This window comes from Dipodomys spectabilis, unplaced genomic scaffold (assembly GCF_019054845.1).
Source record: "Dipodomys spectabilis isolate Male_0828 unplaced genomic scaffold, ASM1905484v1 ptg000009l, whole genome shotgun sequence".
Lineage (NCBI taxonomy): Eukaryota > Metazoa > Chordata > Mammalia > Rodentia > Heteromyidae > Dipodomys > Dipodomys spectabilis.
In genome coordinates this window covers 25,229,165-25,247,612 of record NW_024870686.1, presented here as the reverse complement: position 1 = coordinate 25,247,612, position 18,448 = coordinate 25,229,165, and the positions used below count along the sequence as shown (strand labels likewise).

General features: G+C 35.8%; 1 protein-coding gene across 1 annotated transcript in view; it reads left to right on the top strand.

The window, feature by feature from the left end:
• The window catches only part of Galntl6 (polypeptide N-acetylgalactosaminyltransferase like 6), an 813,988-nt gene that overhangs the window by 329,773 nt on the left and 465,767 nt on the right, over nucleotides 1–18,448 (top strand). Inside the window, exon 4 of the mRNA XM_042702130.1 lies at nucleotides 11,055–11,221. Coding sequence (XP_042558064.1) covers nucleotides 11,055–11,221 — 167 coding nt within the window. The remainder of the gene's footprint in view (nucleotides 1–11,054; nucleotides 11,222–18,448) is intronic.

Genomic DNA, 18,448 nt, shown 5'->3' with positions numbered 1-18,448 from the left:
AAAAAGTGTCTTTCATAAATGTGGTGGCCAATTTAATGATTATTTAACTGAAAAGAGAGATATGTACAGGTTACTGTTGAACATAATCATGAAATGATTGAATCATCAGTGTTTCATGTATTATAGAGGAAACCACTTAAGTATATCTCATCTATAAAGTTTCTTGATTTTAATATTTAAAAATGCAAAATTTAAAACAATTAATTTCATTCTCAAATATTCTTTTCACATTATCATATTTCATTGTATTAAAATACTTTTCTCAGTGAATTTTTAAATTTTCGTCAAATATGCATTTATCATGATTAGCATCTTTTTTTTATTGTGAAAATACTATACATAGGGGTAACAATTACATGGGCAAGGTAATGAGTACATTTCTTATCAAGCATTGTGGCCTCCTCTTTTGTTTCCCCCTCCCATCCCTTCCCCTCTCCCCTCTCCCCTTGACCCCGCACACCAAAGTTGTAAAGTTCATTTTTCGACATAATGTCTTGTACATCTCATTGTTGCAATGGATCCACCTGTATCCCTATTTAAACGATTTGTTTTTCCCCTTCCCCTCCTCAAATTCTTGACATAGGTGGCTCACTCAGAAAGCTGAGATTTGATGACTGTGGTTCAAAGACATTTGAGGCAGAAAAGTCCAAGAGATTCCATTGCAAAGTAATCAGAAAAAAAAGCTAGAACAATAAGTTAGATCAAGTAGTAAAGCACCAACTGTGAGCAAATGAGTGGAGAGGTAGCAGGAAGCCCTGAGGATTCTCTCTCTCTCTCTCTCTCTCTCTCTCTCTCTCTCTCTCTCTCTCACACACACACACACACACACACACACACACACATCACACACACATAGAATATTAAATGAGTATTTTCAACAATGAACATGACTATACCCAATTTGATGTAGTACTTTGACAACTGTTTATTATATATAGATATATATGATAGATATATCTATATATATAAAATATGATAGACACTTGAATTCCTAAAGATATATCACCCAGATCCATTCCTGGCATAAAAGCAGAACATTTCTGGAAGGAAATTACTGACTTGAAATCCAAAGAAGTGGGTGAAAGCAATTTTAGAAATAAATGTAAGCCTTTCAAAATAGTCTTTATGATCTAGCACTGGTGGTTCATGCCTGTAATCCTAGCTACTCAGGAGGCTGAGAGCTGAAGATTGTGGTTTGAAGCCAGAATGGGCAGAAAACTCTGTGAGACTTTTATCTCCAATAAACTACTCAAAAAAAGCCAGAAGTAGCACGATGGCTCAAGTGGTAGAGTGCTCGCCTTGAGCAAAAGAAGCTCAGGGACAGCACCCAGGCCCACTATACAAGCTCTAGGATGGCCAACAGAGAGAGAGAGAGAGAGAGAGAGAGAGAGAGAGAGAGAGAGAGAGAGAGAGAGAGAGGAGAGAAAGAAAGAGAGAGAGAAAGAAAGAAAGAGAGAGAGGAAGGAAGGAAGGAAGGAAGGAAGGAAGGAAGGAAGGAAGGAAGGAAGGAAGGAAGGAAGGAAGGAAGGAAAGGGAAGGGAAGGAAAGGAGACAGGGAAGAGAGGGAGGGAGGGAGACAGAAAGAAAGGAAGGAAGGAGGAAGGGAGGGAGGGCAGGAGGGAGGGAGGAAACAAAAGTAGTCTTTAAGGACAAAAATCAGAATTGCAGATTCCCCATTATTTTCTTTAATCCATTTTGTTATTTCTCTATTTTTTATGGTAAAAATGCTGTACAGAGGGGTTACAGTTACATGAGCAGGGTAATGAGTACATTTCCTATTGAGCATTGTTCCTCTTTCTTTGTTTTCCCCCTACCATCCCCTACCATTCCTTCCCTCCCACCTCTACAACTATCCTCCCCCCATTCCTCCTTCCCCCCACCTGCCCCCTGCCGAAGTTGTAAAGTTCATTTTCAACTTAATACCAGCTCATGATACAGGTTTTTCCTATGTTGATAGCAGTGTTTTCAACAGCATTTGTGAACTAGTGTTTCTTTCCAACATGTACGTTTCTAGGAACTTTCTCTAGTCTCAGATGGCTGTGTGGGCTTGTTTCTGAGCCCTTGCATTGGTCAATGGTTTGTTTCTGTGACAAAATACTTAAGATAAACAACTCATGGGACAGGCATAATTTTTGTTCACAGTTTGAGAGATGTCAGGCCATAGTTGGCCTCTCCCAGTGTTGTGGATCTAAGTTAGGGCTCAAACATCATGACAACTAGTATGTGAAGAAAACAGCTCCCCTTATAAAGTGGAGAGAGGAAACAGAAGGGACAAGGGACAAGATACATCTTTCCATGGCATGTCCTTAGGACATCCTTCTTCCAACTAGACCCCCATCATTCACCTTTAATGTAATTATTGGAATAATTATGTTAGTATAACTGAGGGGGGAGATCTATGAATGGTGGTGTCTACCAACTACCCAGAGTAAGTACCATAATTCATTAAAGACTGGAAGATTCTCCTCTAAGATCAACAGAATCAAAGCATGTCTTCTCTCATATTTTCTAGGAAATCCAGCAATAAATAAAAATGAATAAATGGCTTCCAAATGGGAAGAAAGAGAGTAAACTGTCTCTATTAATTTAATATATATCATCATTTTTTTTCCACAAAAATTCTTAAGGAATCCATTAAAGAGGTATTAAAGTTCAGAAAGTTAGAAAGATACAAGATCAACATACAAAAATAAGTTTTATTTTATATGTTTTTGATGTAAATCTCGACTATTTATGAACATTTTTTAAATCAAGATACATGTGATTTTGTTTTAATAGTTTTATTATCTTTATAGTAGTTGTACAAAGGGGCTGCCATTCACTGAAGCAGTTTATGAATATAATGCATGTTGATCAAGGTTACCCCTTTCAACATTCCCACCCACCCCCTCCCAACTACCATGTATTGAATTTTTTGCCATTTAACAAAGCAGTTTACATGTACAATGCATCTTGATCTGTATCCCCATTTCAACATCTTTCCCCCATTCAACCTACTCTTTCCCTTTTACTTCCCAATTCTTTGATATATACAAGAAATTCTTCTCTGCATTTCCCCCCTGCCCTTTTCATTGTTCTACCCTTCACCCCTTGGTTCTACTTTCCCTTCCTGCAAGTACCCATTTTTGGTACTTTTTTGTTATGGGCTTTGGCTTAGTCTTTTTAAAGAATTGTACTATTTCCATTCTCCAGTCTATTACACTGCATTAATTCATTTGTAACTCCTTGCTTACCACCCAGTGTGTTTACTTGTAGATTTATAGGCACTTCTTTGTTACCACAAATGTGGGAAAATGTAAATTATGTTTCTCTGAGTCTGGCTTATTTCAAAGAGCTACCCTATGACCCAGCAATTCCACTCCTGGGCATTTATCTAATAGAGCACAAACAAGGCCACACTAAAGCTACCAGCACAACCATATTCACTGAAGCATTATTTACCATATCCAAGATATAGATGCCCTTCAATAGATGAATGGATCAAGAAAATGTGATACACACACACACACACACACACACACACACACATGTACACACATACACACGTGCCTGTGCACGCACACACACACACACACACACACACACATACACACATACAGTGGAATTCTATTTAGAAACAATATTGTACCACATAAGGAAATGGAAGGACTTGGAAAAAATTATATTAAGCAAAGTAAGACAGACCACATAATAACATATTCTAAATACAAGTAATACATGTAGGTAATACATACATCCATTAAAAAATTACACATGAGCTGGGCATGGTGGATCATGTCTACAATCCAAGGTATTTGAGAAAATGAGATCATGAGTTTCCCAGTTCACAGCCAGCCCAGACAAAAAAAATATCCATGAGACTTTATCTGAACTAAAACATAAATAAGTCTGGGAGCATAGCTTAAGAATCAGAGTGCCTACATAGCAAGTACAAAGCACTCAGTTCAAACCCTGACATTAACAGAACAAAACTTTCACATGCATGTTTGTTGTAGTATTGTTTTCAATAGTCCTCCAGAAAAAGTCACCCAAGTAACTAGTAATTAATTAATGAATTAAAAAGTAGAACCATAAAATCCAAGAGCATCCTGTCATAAAAAGAAGCAAAATATACTTTTTAAAAATTGCCATGCTATTAATCTGGAAATACTATGCTAAGCCTAAAAGATAGTTATAAAATCCCACATATTTTTATTATGTTCATATAAATATCCATAGTAGGAAAAACTACAAAAATAGAAAGTACATAGCAGTTACTTAAGTCTCTGAGGGATGGAGGAAAAATATAAATAAAAACATATAATTTTCTTTTGAATTAAAAATTCATTATAAAATTGTGCTGATGGTTACAACTCTCTGTACATACACTGAGATACTGAATTGCTCCCTTCAATTAGTAAAATATTGGGCTGCATAGTACATTAATTCTGCATTAATGAAGTTGCTTTTTTTTTTGCCGGTCTTGGGGCCTGAACTCTGGGCCTGGGCGCTGTCCCTCAGCTCTTCAGCTCAAGGCTAGTGCTCTACCATTTGAGCCACAGCACCACTTCTGGCTTTTTCTGCTTATGTGGTGCTGAGGAATCGAATCCAGGGCCTCATACATACAAGGCAAGCACTCTACCACTGAGCCACCTTCCCAGTCCATGAAGTTGCTTTTAATAAAAGCTAAAGCATTCTCTGTTGCTTCTTATTCTATGAGTCAAAGTAATAAACACGTCTGAAAATGTGTATCTGTCACAAGTGATAAGTGTTTCACACTTTGAAGTGAGATTCAAGCATGTCAGTGGCAGGGACACAGATTTCTATTAAAAGTTTCACTAAAAAAAATCTGTGGAAATTATTGTTTTACTATTTTCTGTAAAAGTAGAGAATTTAGCTGTTAATCACACATTTAAAATATTTAATTATATTTTGTTATTATGGCTCAAATTTCACCTATGAAAAAGTTCACCTATATTCCATAGTGGTAGACTTCGCTGTTATTCCCTCTTCCCCTCCAGCTAACAGCCCCAAAGTCTAGTTATATTGATCATCTCAAACCCACTCACTCTTCAAGACACTATAGTGCCATCAATTTTTTCTTGCCAAAGTAACTAATGATTTCCAACTTGCTGAAGTCCAATAATTGTACAATCTATCTTGTGAAATTTTACAGTGTCACTGGACACTTTGGCCCCACTCTCATTTTTTAAAGTACTCTTGTCTGTTTCAAGGAATAAAATCTTGCTTTCTCTCACCATATCTTTGCAGTTCACTTTGCAATGTGGCTCCTCTCTATCTGATGCTCAGTTCAGGACCTGCTACTCCTTCTTGTTTGTGTTTATGCTCTCTTCGTTGATGTAATCCAGCAAGGTTTATTAATTCTCTCTGTGTGCATTCACTCCCAAAATAGGTCTTGAATGCCAGCATTTCTAATCTCAGCTAAATCCACTATTATCTCCTAATGGGTATCCTAGACTGTCTTCACAAGTGGATCTCACACATTCAGTCTTCCTATACTGCAATGGATTCAACGCAGTGAACAATTGTGAGTCTTGAGGACTAAGGTAGAAGATTACTACATTTTTTGAAGTATTAACAAACACTCTCCCTTTTATAAAGGAACGTAACATCTTATGAAATACCAGCATCAACTCCATATTGTGGTCCCTGCTGTCTCTGATCTCCTACACAGTGCACATATTCTTTCTGCTATCTTTTATGATACACAGTGCCACAGTGCCACATCATGATATCAAAATTCCTTTGATACTTAGTAAATATCTAAAATAAATGACATTAAATTATGAATCATACTATCTCTGTAAAATGTTAACATGTATAAAATAGTCTTACAAAATAGGTAACCAAATAAGCAAACAAAAGTTTATAGTGATAATCTCTTCCATTCAAATATACTGCCATATACTTTGGCAACACAGACTACTTTTACAGACCTGTCAGAGGCAAAATAAATTGCCAGTTATCACTGCTTTATCAAACTCAGCTGACATGTCAAGATTAGAACAGAAAAAAAAAACTGAGTGACTAAAACCAGCCATTGAAAATTGAATATGCTGACATTAAAACAATTACTATGTAAATTGGTGCTTGGAAATGACTTACACAGATATGCTCTATAATATACTTGTCACTAGCCAGATGTCAGGCTGACATTTTATTCTGCGGCTATTGAGAACAGACTACAGAGAACAGTAGCTGAACCAAAATGGTTTTCAAGAAATATTGCAATGACAAAAGGATAAAGGAAAATGTGGAAGTTTTAACGTGTCTAGTTCCTTTGTGTACATGACAGAAATGGTTTTCTAACAGTTATAGTTTGATCTTAAATGTTCTCCAAAGGTGTGCGGTGCTACTGTAAGGGGGTGGAACTTTTTTTTTATTTTTTATTTTTTGTGAACATACTGTACAGAGGGGTTACAATTTCATGGGCAAGATAATGAATACATTTCTTATCAAGCATTGCAGCCTCCTCCTTTGTTTACCCTTCACCTCCCTTCCCAGCCTCCTCCCACCCCTCACCTAATTCTCCCCACCAAAGTTGTAAAGTTCTTTTTCGACATGACAACTTGTACTTCTCATTGTTGCAACGGGTCCACCTGTATCCTTAAACGACTTGTTTTTCCCCATCTCCTCCACAAATTATACCGACATCAAATATAGTGAAAGCAGGGGTTATACTTTGGGGGAGGGACATACAAAGCAACAAAGAAATAATCTTATAAATGCGTTAGAAACAAATGCATGAAAGAAAAAAACATTTAAATACATATCTAAGGGTTCATTTTCCAAACATCACATTATCTGACCTTTTCTGCTTGACTCATACATATACTAGATATTGCAAATAAGGGAAACCATGGGACCTATGTTTCTTTAGGCTTGGCTTACTTCACTTAATATAATTTTTTCCAAGCCTTTCCATTTCCTAACAAATGGGGCAATGTCATTCTTTCTGATGGAGGCATAGAATTCCATGTGTATATATGCTACATTTTCTTGATCCATTCATCTACTCAGGAGCATCTGGGTTGGTTCCATATCTTAGCTATGGTAATTAATGCTGCAATAAACATAGTTGTGCTGGTAGCTTTAGTGTGGTCTTGTTCGTAATCATTTGGGTAAATGCCCAAAAGTGGGATTGCTGAGTCATAGGGGAGCTCTATGTGAAGTCTTTTGAGGAACTTCCATACTGCTTTCCAAAGTGGTTGAACGAGTTTACACTTCCACCAGCAATGAAGTAAGGCTCCCTTCTGTCCACATCCCCTCTAGCATCTGTTGTTGTTAGGGTTCTTGATTTTTGCCATTCTAACTGGGGTGAGTTGGTATCTCAATGTTGTTTTGATTTGCATTTCTTTTATGGCTAAGGAGGTTGAGCATTTCTTCATGTGTCTATTGGCCATCCTTCTTTCTTCTTCAGAGAAGTTTCTCTTTAAGTCTTTAGCCCACTTATTTATTGGGTAGTTGTTTCTTTGAAGATTTGTTGTTGGGGGATTAATTTTTTGAGTTCCAAGTATATTTTAGATATGAGGTCCTTGTCCGTTGTATGCCTAGTGAAGATCTTCTCTCAATCCGTGGAACTTTTAAGAGCTAGTGAAGTAAGGAGGTCAGGTCTGGCCAGCGCCATATTGGCCACACTGTGGCTGGTAGGGTCTGGCCTCATGTCTTCATGCTGGGGGAAGGAAATGCCCTTGCCCATCACTTGCTTCCCAGGTGATGGGTGTGTCAGGACCCCTGGAGGCAGGGGCAGGCCCTTGGCTGATAGGTTACTGAATCTGTCAGTCCAGTGCCTGGGACTGGGAATTTCCTGAGGATCTGCTCCCTGTGCCCACCTATTTAGGCCTGGACAGGACACCATGCCGTGTGTGTCTCCGTGTCTCCGTGATGGTCTCCTGTGTCCTGTCTCCTGTCTCCTCTCCAGTCATCGTGGCATCGCAATTCAGCTCTCCACTGGAGCTGACTGGGCTTGTTGGTATTCTTTTTTGTAATTTCTTTCCTCTTTAGCATGTTTCCTTGCTGTGTTATGTGTCTTTGCGAGCTGCCGGCCTTTGTAACTACGGGCAGCCTGCAGCTGTTAACTGTATAATGAAGACAACAGTATTCTATATTTTAAAATGTGGCTCCTGGGATGATTCCCCTTACGACAATAGAACCAGCTAGAAGGAATTTGGGTCATTGGGGACATGCTCCCATTGGGAATAATGAAACTGCTGCCCCTTCCCTTTCTCTCTTTTGGTTGCTTGCCCACCACGACTTGAGCAGTAGATTAATCCACACACTCCTACCATGAGGCGGTTCACATTGCTTTTAGGGAAGTACTTATTTGAAGAATACAGTGAAAAGAAGTATAATTGCAGCAATTTTTACCATACACCCATAAAGGTAATGTAATAACATTACAATCAGATTAAATAACATTTCAAAGAGGCTGGTTTTCCTTAGAGTAAAAAGTCAGATCCATGCTCTCATTCATTTTTGTTTTTTGGAAGAACTATTACAATCTCTATCTTTTTTTCTCCAAGTCTCTTTGTCTGCCCTGCTGCTGGAGGAATATGTACACATGATCCTGTCTCATTAACAATATTTGAAACTATTCACTGTTCCTTAGAATCACTTGCAAGACCCTGCATGATCTGTGTTCAACACAGGACTCATCTATAAAGCCTTCCCTAATTCTTTCAGACAAACTTAGTCATAATTCCTTCGGGCTCTCATTGCCTGGACACCATCTATTATGTCACTTGTCTCATTTGAGTCTAATCATTTTGTGTATCTGTCCATTGGTTTGTGAACCCTTAAGGGAAGAGACTATAATGTGTTTATCTTTGTACCCTAAGCGTCTCTCATTTGCCCTTACACTGTTCCTGTCTCCCCTGTTCCTTTACCTACTTCCAGAGTGGAAGAGGTTTTTGACAGGTAAAAGATAAACAATTAAAACAACAATAGCAGTAATCATGGAAGCCAGTTTTTATCAAACACTTGCTATAATCAGGTCTAATATATTTTTTTTTTTTGTTCCGGTCATGGGGCCTGAACTCTGGGCCTGAGCGCTGTCCCTCAGCTCTTCAGCTCAAGGCTAGCACTCTACCACTTGAGCCACAGCGCCACTTCCAACTTTTTCTTTTTGCTTATGTGGTGCTGAGGAATCGAACCCAGGGCCTCGGGTTCGATGCAAGGCAAGTGCTCTACCACTGAGCCACCTTCCCAGCCCCCAATCAGGTCTAATATTATACTGAGTGATTATGAAGGGTTTTTTCCACTCATCTTACTCAATGTAAGGAAAATAGTCTTATGTACACTTCATTTTAAAATTTAACCTGTCAGTTATTTTCTTTTTTGTTGTTGTTTTATTGTGAAAATACCCTACAGAGGGGCTGTCAGTTATTTTCTACTTTCTCTTTCATTGAAAATGTTTTAACGTTATGAACTAGACTTAGCTCATGGTTTTCCCCTTCGGATTTTCAGCATATTTTAATTAATGGAGGAATGGGTAGAAAGGATTCTTTCACATTGTGTGTGTGTGTGTGTGTGTGTGTGTGTGTATAACAACAAGTATTTAATCACATAAATATAAATTAGTGAAAACATTGTTAAGAAAGAAAGGTTTTTCCACATACGGTTAATATTTTTATGTTTCTTTTTCTTAATGATTGGAAATTTACTTGGGTATAAACTTACTTTGAAAATCATGAGATGGTTGGTAATTTATATAATATTACTTTTCAATATAGTTCTTATTTATTGATGTGCATTTCGTATGTATACAATCTTGCCTTTATACTTAAAAATATTTTCTTTAAATTATTAACTGCATTTCCAAAACATTGTAAGTTATGATAGCTAGTGTGGTAAGTATAATTATCCTAAATATTGATAAATGTAAGACCCAATTATCTTGGGCCTTTGGCTTTGTTCATAAGAATTGAGAATGTACATAATTATAACCAGGTGTGCTGAATTACATTACTGCTCTTTGCTAGATCTGTGCATTTTATGTGATAGCATCTGTCTCAGAACATTCCTTTGGAAATTACTGACAGATCTATCTCCTATGTTCTTGTACCACTTAGGTATTCCCCAAATGCTTTTCACATTTCTACAGCAATTTAGTGCCTACATAATGGTTTCATTGTGACAGTTTTCTTAAATCTTTTCATTGCCTTTGAAAACATCAAAATCTACTTGTTGGGTAAATATTGTTGAATATAATAGAACTTTAGACTAAATAATTGACACAGGGATAGAATAATTCTTTTTTTTTTCAGATTTCTTCCCAATGAAAAAAAGTCAAGCATTGTTGTTTCCTCCTTTGTTTTCCCCCTAACATCCCTTCCCTCCCTTCTCCAACTACACTTCCTCCCATCCCCCTCCCAATCCCACCTAAATTGTAAAGTTCGTTTTTTGACGTAGAGTGTTGTACATCTCATTGTTGTAATGGGTCACCCTTTATCCCTGTTTAAACAATTTGTTTTGCAATGATGTAAAAATGTCTTAATTTGAGTCTTAGAGTAATCTTACTATGTGGTTATATAGAGTAAATGTTCATTTAGGATTAAATTTTTCATTCAAAGGCACTGGGTATTTTTCCCCTACAGAGCCATAAATATTGTCCAACTAATGAAATACTCCAAAATGAAAAGCTGGCTAATTAAGCATAATTATTATAGAAGCTAAATTTTCAAAACTCTTCAGGAAATCCATATAAATGTTAATCATATTATTTATCTTTAATCATATCATCTATCCTATTTTCTATTAGACAACCATAGAGAAAATGTGCATGAACAAGAGCACATTTCAACATCCTCATGGATTTGACATCCCTAGATGCAGAAAGAATTAAAGTGGTTGCTTCATTAACCGTGGATGTAAAAGTATGTGATTAAAGAATCCATGAATGAGGAGAGCAACTAGGAGAATGTCCAAGCTATAGCTAGAAAACTATTGAACAAAGTTACATTGTCATTGCTGTCTGATAACCTAATGAACAGAGGTCTGAGGCATATTACAGTTTTACATTGAACATGGCCTTTTTTCTTCCACCCCATCTCCAGCTGTAAGCACAAGATGTACCTGGAAAGGCTGCCAAACACCAGCATCATTATCCCATTTCATAATGAAGGCTGGACGTCCCTCCTGAGGACCATACACAGTATAATTAACCGAACCCCAGAGAGTCTGATAGCAGAAATCATTCTAGTAGATGACTTCAGTGATAGAGGTAAGATGCCATTAACATTTTGTCTTGCTGTTATCGCCTGCATAATAATTAAGGACTTAGGGAAAAAAAGCTGAGAGTTTCTCTTTGATTTTACCTGACAGCTGATTATCAAGTTTTATCTATGTTGTGATGGAAATGTTGGTCAATTGTAAAAGAAACTAATGAGATGCTACTGACATTATTTGGGAAACTGTCAAAAATTCACATTACCTATCTGTTGTGAATTACACCAGTGTTGGCAAAATGCCTCAACTTACATTCAACTTCAAGACAAGCACTACAAAATATATTAGGTATATGTGAGTGGTTTAATAATTTATATGGAACTTTAAAATCTATTCTCATTATGAAAAGAATATCTGCACTTTTGTTTATATCAGTCTGATTTGTTCTCCAGGCTGTACTTGTCTTACTTTGCAATTCAGCTTTGTGAAGAGTGCAATACATATGTTTTACTTAACAAATCTTGTCAGTTTATAATATCAAATGATATGCTATAATATCTATTTGATATGCTATAATATGCTATATAATGATAGGCTATAAAAAGTCTGGTATAGATGTGTATTAGATAATTTGGTATATAATTTGTAATAAAGTACATTTGATTTATAAATCAAGGAAAATTTATAGAATGGTCCCTGAAAATTGGCCTTCTTTATAAGTCATATTTTATCAAAACAAAAGAATCAGTATTGCAGAAATAGGACAACCTATACACAACTCTCCTTTTTGTTGTGAATAACTAGTGAGAGAGAAGCCATCCTAATGATATTGTTTCATTGTGACTATAATTTTCATAGTTCTCTCTTAATGCTATATCTGTTGGGAAGAGTAGCAGTAATGTGATTTGTTTGAATATTATTCTTATGTCTCGAAAGAGAGTACATCTTGACATTATATGGGTTATTTAAGTTCTGGAAATTTCATGTGCAGCAAGATATCTCTTTGATATTTTATATCTGAATTAACATACATTAATAATATCAACAGGCTTCATTGGTACAATTCCACAAATGTGTATGATGCACCTTCCACAACTTCACTCCTCCATTCTATTCTCATACCTCCTTCTGTCTCCTGTAATTTTCAACAGTGGCCATTTGGTCTCATTATGTTCACACACAAAAATACAATGTATATGTAATATACTGTGATTCTCTTTATCTTCCATATTAATTCTTTTACCCTTTGTCCTTCCATCGCCACCAAGCCTGCCATATTTTATAATTATGTGCTATTTTTATTATTGCTGTCGTTCCTTTAGGCCTCAATTCTACCTATTTTCCTTCAGATGACTTAATTTTGTTTTCTTTATCACTGAATAATACTCTATGGTGTATCTATGGTGTACCATATTTTCCTTATCTACTCATTGGTTGTTGGGTTTGTTGGCTAATTCCAAGGCTTGGTTATCGTGACAAAAGTATGTCTGTAGTGTATTGATTTATTCTCCTTTAGATATATACCCAAACGTGCTATGGCCGGGTCATAGCATAAATCTAGTAGTTTTATATGGATTTCCACAGGGGTTGTACTAGTTGAGTCACACTAACCATGATAAAGGTTTCTCCCACCAAACACAATTTCATTAGAGTTTGTTGTTTGTTTCTTTAAGGATTGCCATTGTAACTGGGTAAGATGGAACTTTAGTGTAGTTTTGATTTGTATTTCCTTAGTGAGTAAAGGCTTGAACATTTCTTCATATGTTTATTGGCCATCTGTTCATCTTCTGAGAATTGTCTTAATGAAATATCTGAAACTTTGAAATGACTACGGGAAAACAAAGACAAACTCTCTGAAAACTATGGTCATAGGTAACATCAATTTTTTCATAGTACACCAAAATTTTGCAGGAATGAGCAAGCTATAAAAGTTTGTGTTCATTACCTCACAGATTAGGGAATTTATATGACCCATCTGAGGTCTTTCTATCTTATTCTTTTGGAATGTAAATTAACAAATTGGTCGTTTTGGTTCAATTTCAAAGACACTTTTGATGTGTGTTGCTAAGTAGACGTATATGTTTTACTCACTGAGAATGAGATGGTATTTAAGGTGAACTTCTTAGAGTTTTAAGTAATCTATTTAGGACTGGCATGTGACTCAAGTAGTGATGCACCTGCCTAGCAAGAAAAAAGCCAGAGAAACGCAATTCTGTCAAAGAAGCAAATATATCCATTTAAATGAATGTTTATTTTTATTTGCTTATAATCAAGAAGACATATTTCAAAGCACTCATCATTTCTTCAGCTAAAAGCAGGCATCAGATCTGTTTGTAAATGTAGCCATGGTTTTGAAAACATTAAAAAGAAGGTAAAGCTCAGAGAAGGTAAAGCTCACCACGTGGATGTTCTTTTTGGGTGACTGCTTCCAGGAGAATAAAGCAGTGTATCTTTGAAAAAATTTCTACATAATTAACTTTGCCTTGGTAAACTATCTTTTAATAGCAGAATTTTCACCCAGGAGTAGTATAATGAGAAACATTGGGTTTCCAAAATAATTCTTGTTTGTGGAATGTTATTTGCTGAAAGAGACTCAAGGGCATTTTCTTATAAAGGGGGAGAAAATAATACCACCAACTTTTTCTTCACTTTAACTCATTGTCATCTTTAATATGGTAGCATTTGAAATAAAGTCTTGTAATACATTACCTTGGAAGTAAGTGGGCTTTCAATTTAATTGGTATTAGCAAAGTGAGTCAAAACAAAAAAAGTATTAATTTTATATTGATTATTTTTGTCTTTCCTATCAAAAAATTTTAAAAATTATCACAATTTTAATCTTGAGTAAAATTTTCACCTAGGTATTCTATTCCTAGAATAGAAATGAAATTGAAATTGTTAGTTCATAATAAAACGCAAAAGTAAATTTTAAAAGAAATGAAATGATAAAATTAGTGTCTACTAGGTCTTAGATGAACTTAAGGAGTATCAATCACGCTAGCTTTCTAAATTATGGGAGATATCAAGAATTAACAAAATGACCGCTGTCAGTTCCAGTACTTACTAGTAACTGTGCAACATCGGGAAACTACCTTTTCAGAGTCAGCTTTTTTATCAGAAGGGAGATAATGAAGTGACTTCTTTTTTTTTTAATTTTTTTTATACAGAGGGTTACAATTACATGGACAAGGTAATGAGTACATTTCTTAACAAGCATTGTTGCCTCCTCCTTTGTTTCCCCTTCTCATCCCTTCCCATCTCCCCCGAACTCCATCCCCTCCCCTTTTTCCCCCCACTTCCCCGCCATGCCAAAGTTGTAAAGTTCATTTTCCACATAAAGTCTTGTACATCTCATTGTTGAAATGGGTCCACCTTCCCCTCCACAAATTATACCAACATCAAATACTTGAAAACTGGTTATACCATGGAGGAAGGACATACAAAGCAACAAAGAAATATCTTATAAATATGCTAGAAACTATAGCAAGAAAGAAAAAACATTGGAAGTGACTTCTTATGCAGAAGTTAAGATGGAAGGCCATCGTAGATGGTGAAGATATTGTGCATGGCTTAGGAGATGAGGAACTGCTCTTATATTTTGATTTCTACAAAGTCCTCATTACTATAATTACCATACTTCTGTGAAATCTTTTGAATGTCATCAAATCTACTTCATAAGGTATCTATCTATCTATCTATCTAAAATGTATCTGTATCCATGTACCTTCAGAGTTGTCATTCTCTCCATTCAAATATTCATCTGTCTGTCCAGCAATCCAATCTTTCCATTTCCAGAAATAATCAGGTCAATTATAGGACACATTATGCCTAATCATAGTAATTCATAATAAATTTGGAAAGTTAAGAGTATTTAAAATGCCCATATGACTGACAAATTACAACAAACTTTGAAATAAAATAAAATTTTACTCGGCTGGGCGCTGGTGGCTCACGCCTGTAATCCTAGCTACTCAGGAGGCTGAGATCTGAGGATCGTGGTTCAAAGCCAGCCCGTGCAGGAGAGACCGTGAGACTCCTATCTCCAATAAACCACCAGAAAACCAGAAGTGGTGCTGTAGCTCAAGTGGTAGAGCGCTCGCCTTGAGCTGAAGAGCTGAGGGACAGCGCCCAGGCCCAGAGTTCAAGCCCCATGACCAACCAAAAAAGATAAAATAAAATAAAATTTTACTAAGTTAATGAGAAAAGTATCATATTATCTACTTAAAGTATATTAGTAGCCTTAGTTGTGTGTTTAACAGAATCTTTTACAAAATTATTCTCAGTATCACAAGAGAAGACAAAATGTTCTGTACCATCTTTCCTTTACAGGCCTCGAAGAAAAAGAAACTATTCTCTAAACTTGGACATATCTATACACTTTGGGCTGCTAATGCTGTAGGTAAATTATACTTTTTTGATAAATCCAGAAAATCATAACCTTGTGATGCATAAAGTGCTTTTGCCAGCTCTTTAAAAGAACACACTAATCATAATAGGCAAATTTAAACAACAGAACAATAGAGGCCATCTCTTGAATTTCTTTATACAATTATTTCTACAGTGGTATACTTTGAATTTATTTTTAGGAATACATTCCAATCCCAATTCTGTTTAGTAAATAACAGCAACTTTATACTCTACCTCTTCCAGATATTTTGCAATATACTTCAGGCAAAAGCAATAACATTTGACAATACTTAATCAGATTTTCTGCTCTATATTTTATGTCCTCTAGGTCAATAAAATAGCTACACAAGACAAAAAAAGAAAGAAAGAAAGCAAATAATTTAGCCGTAATAACACAAGTATGATAGCATTCAGACTCCCTACTTCTAAACATATTAAAAATATAATAAGTTGCAAATTATGGTATTAAGCAAAATATTAACATATTTTATAATTATAGAATCATACAAATTATTATCAACTGACTTCTTAAAAGTCTTCCTTAATAAGATTGACTGAGGTCTCTAGGATTTTAAGGATTTTTTTTTCCTAAAACAATTTTGGTAAACACAATATAGTTTTTCCCTAGAAAATAAGCCTACCATCTCTAAAAAACATGAAAGTATAAGCCTGCAGGTAAGTTCACAACAACAACCACTGTGTTTTTGCTATTAGAAGCTTACCAAAGTTAATGTGTGACTCCCCCCAACCCTGCCGCCCCAGTAAGCTCTTAGAAATACATTAAACAACTTAACTTGAGGCCTATAACAAGGTTTCATGATGACTTTAAAGCAGGACTAATCCTAGGCTTATCTCCAAATTCCAGGCAACCTTAACAGCACACACATGGAAACTGTTGAAATGTGTGAAATAAGCTGGAGCTTAACCTCACAGATAGAGTATATTTGAACCTGACAATTCCCTAAACTTTGTATGCTTTCGATGAATGCAAGTCAAAATTGAGGATGATCACATGAGAGCTGCTGACATACTTTCTTAGTGTAATGTACACATGGAGGCTCTGCCAAGAAATGTGTACACACACACACACACACACACACACACACACACACACACACACACACACACACAGGCACTTACGTTCTTACATATTCCTGCCCGTGTTTGTTTCCACCTTTTATTTTTGTGGGGGGGTGGTCAAGAAAGGTAAATAGCTAACATTCGTGTTTCACAGAGGGGTTATTATTCTGTTATTTATCTAAAGGGCAAAAACAGAAACTTGAGCTGTCTTCCTAAGATGATAATGTCACATCTCCAAAGAAATTCAACTTCATTTATTTTACATAGCATGGAAAACGCTACTCATTCAAGTTGTGGTACAACTTGGAGCCTGTTAGAATGTAAGGTCTCAGGCCTCCTTCCAAGGAATCAGAACATTCATTTCAACAAGACCAACATTTCCAAGAACAAAAATATGAGTTTCAGTGCTGGGGTTGAAATTCCAATGATAATATGGAGTCATAAAAATCATAGCTTCAAAAGGATTTCCTGATTCTGATATATGTACTAAACAAATGTTTCTATTTATTTATTTGTAATGTTTATCCTATGAATATAGTATCAGATTTAGAAGTGCTTAAGCTCTATTTTAGGTCACCTTTGTGGTTATAGTAATTGAATAAATATTTGTATGTTTCATAAATTTGTACACATTTGCTTTGTCTTCTTAAGGAAGCACTAGCATATTATATTTAATTTCAGTTTGCTCCTCTTAATAATTCCCTGGAAATACTTTCTCCTATCAGCATTTTTAGGACTGTTTTGCTTTGGAATCAATAATATTGTATGCTAAGTTTAGAAAGAAGGAAAATTATATATACAATCTGTAGCTATGGGTATATATGTGCTCTATATGTACTATACATATATGTACTGAATAAGGGTACTAAGTATAAATATTTCATAGCTGGTATGCTTATTATATGCATACATTTATATGAGTAATAGAAAATGCAAAAATACATACTGAAGCAATAACAAAGCCATTTCTATAAAAATTCATAGGACCATAAAAACTCCTAGACTCTTCACATGACTGAATGTGTCTATAAATCTCTAAGATTGCAGAAATATTTTAAATGATTTCACAAATTATAATAATGAAGCTCAGTTTTCAATTTCATACAAATATTCTCTAAATATACATTAAGGGAAAGTTTCTGTAAGCTCACAAATCAGTTTGCACGAGTTTTACAACTATTCCAAGTTGCAAGATATTATCAATGGGAAAAAGGTTGTAAACGAGATGAAGAACGGTAGTGCATTTCTATCTTATACCATACAGCGCTGACACTAAAGTGCATATAAAGATCCGGCAGTGACAGTCGACAAAAATGTTTTAGTGTTAGTATTCTATCAGATATTGCACTAGACCAAGAGACAAGCAATGTTTATGTCTCAGATTTATTGAGAGTTACTCTTGGAATTGTGTAGATTTTAAGTTTCACTATGGAACTGTGAAATACAGTATCAAACTGAATACTAGTAAGTAGTATGAACTAGACAAATGTTACAAAACACATTCCCACTTTCTCTGTTTAGAAAGTCAGCAACATCTGCTGAAGAGTTAAAAGGTAGCTTTCCTGCCTTCTGCTGTTGTTTGTGGATCAATACTGTGAAAAAGTTGGTAAAACAGCTCTAAAAACATCAATTAGTTTACACTCGTTGTTGTAAGGGAATGTGAGACATTGAGTGGCATGGTGCTTATGGTCCTAGGAACAAATGTGAAACAGTGACCTGGTCTAAAGTTCAGAAGAAAATGGGCTACAGTTATAGAGGAGTAAAATCTTGAATAGTTAGCAAATATAAAATGCAT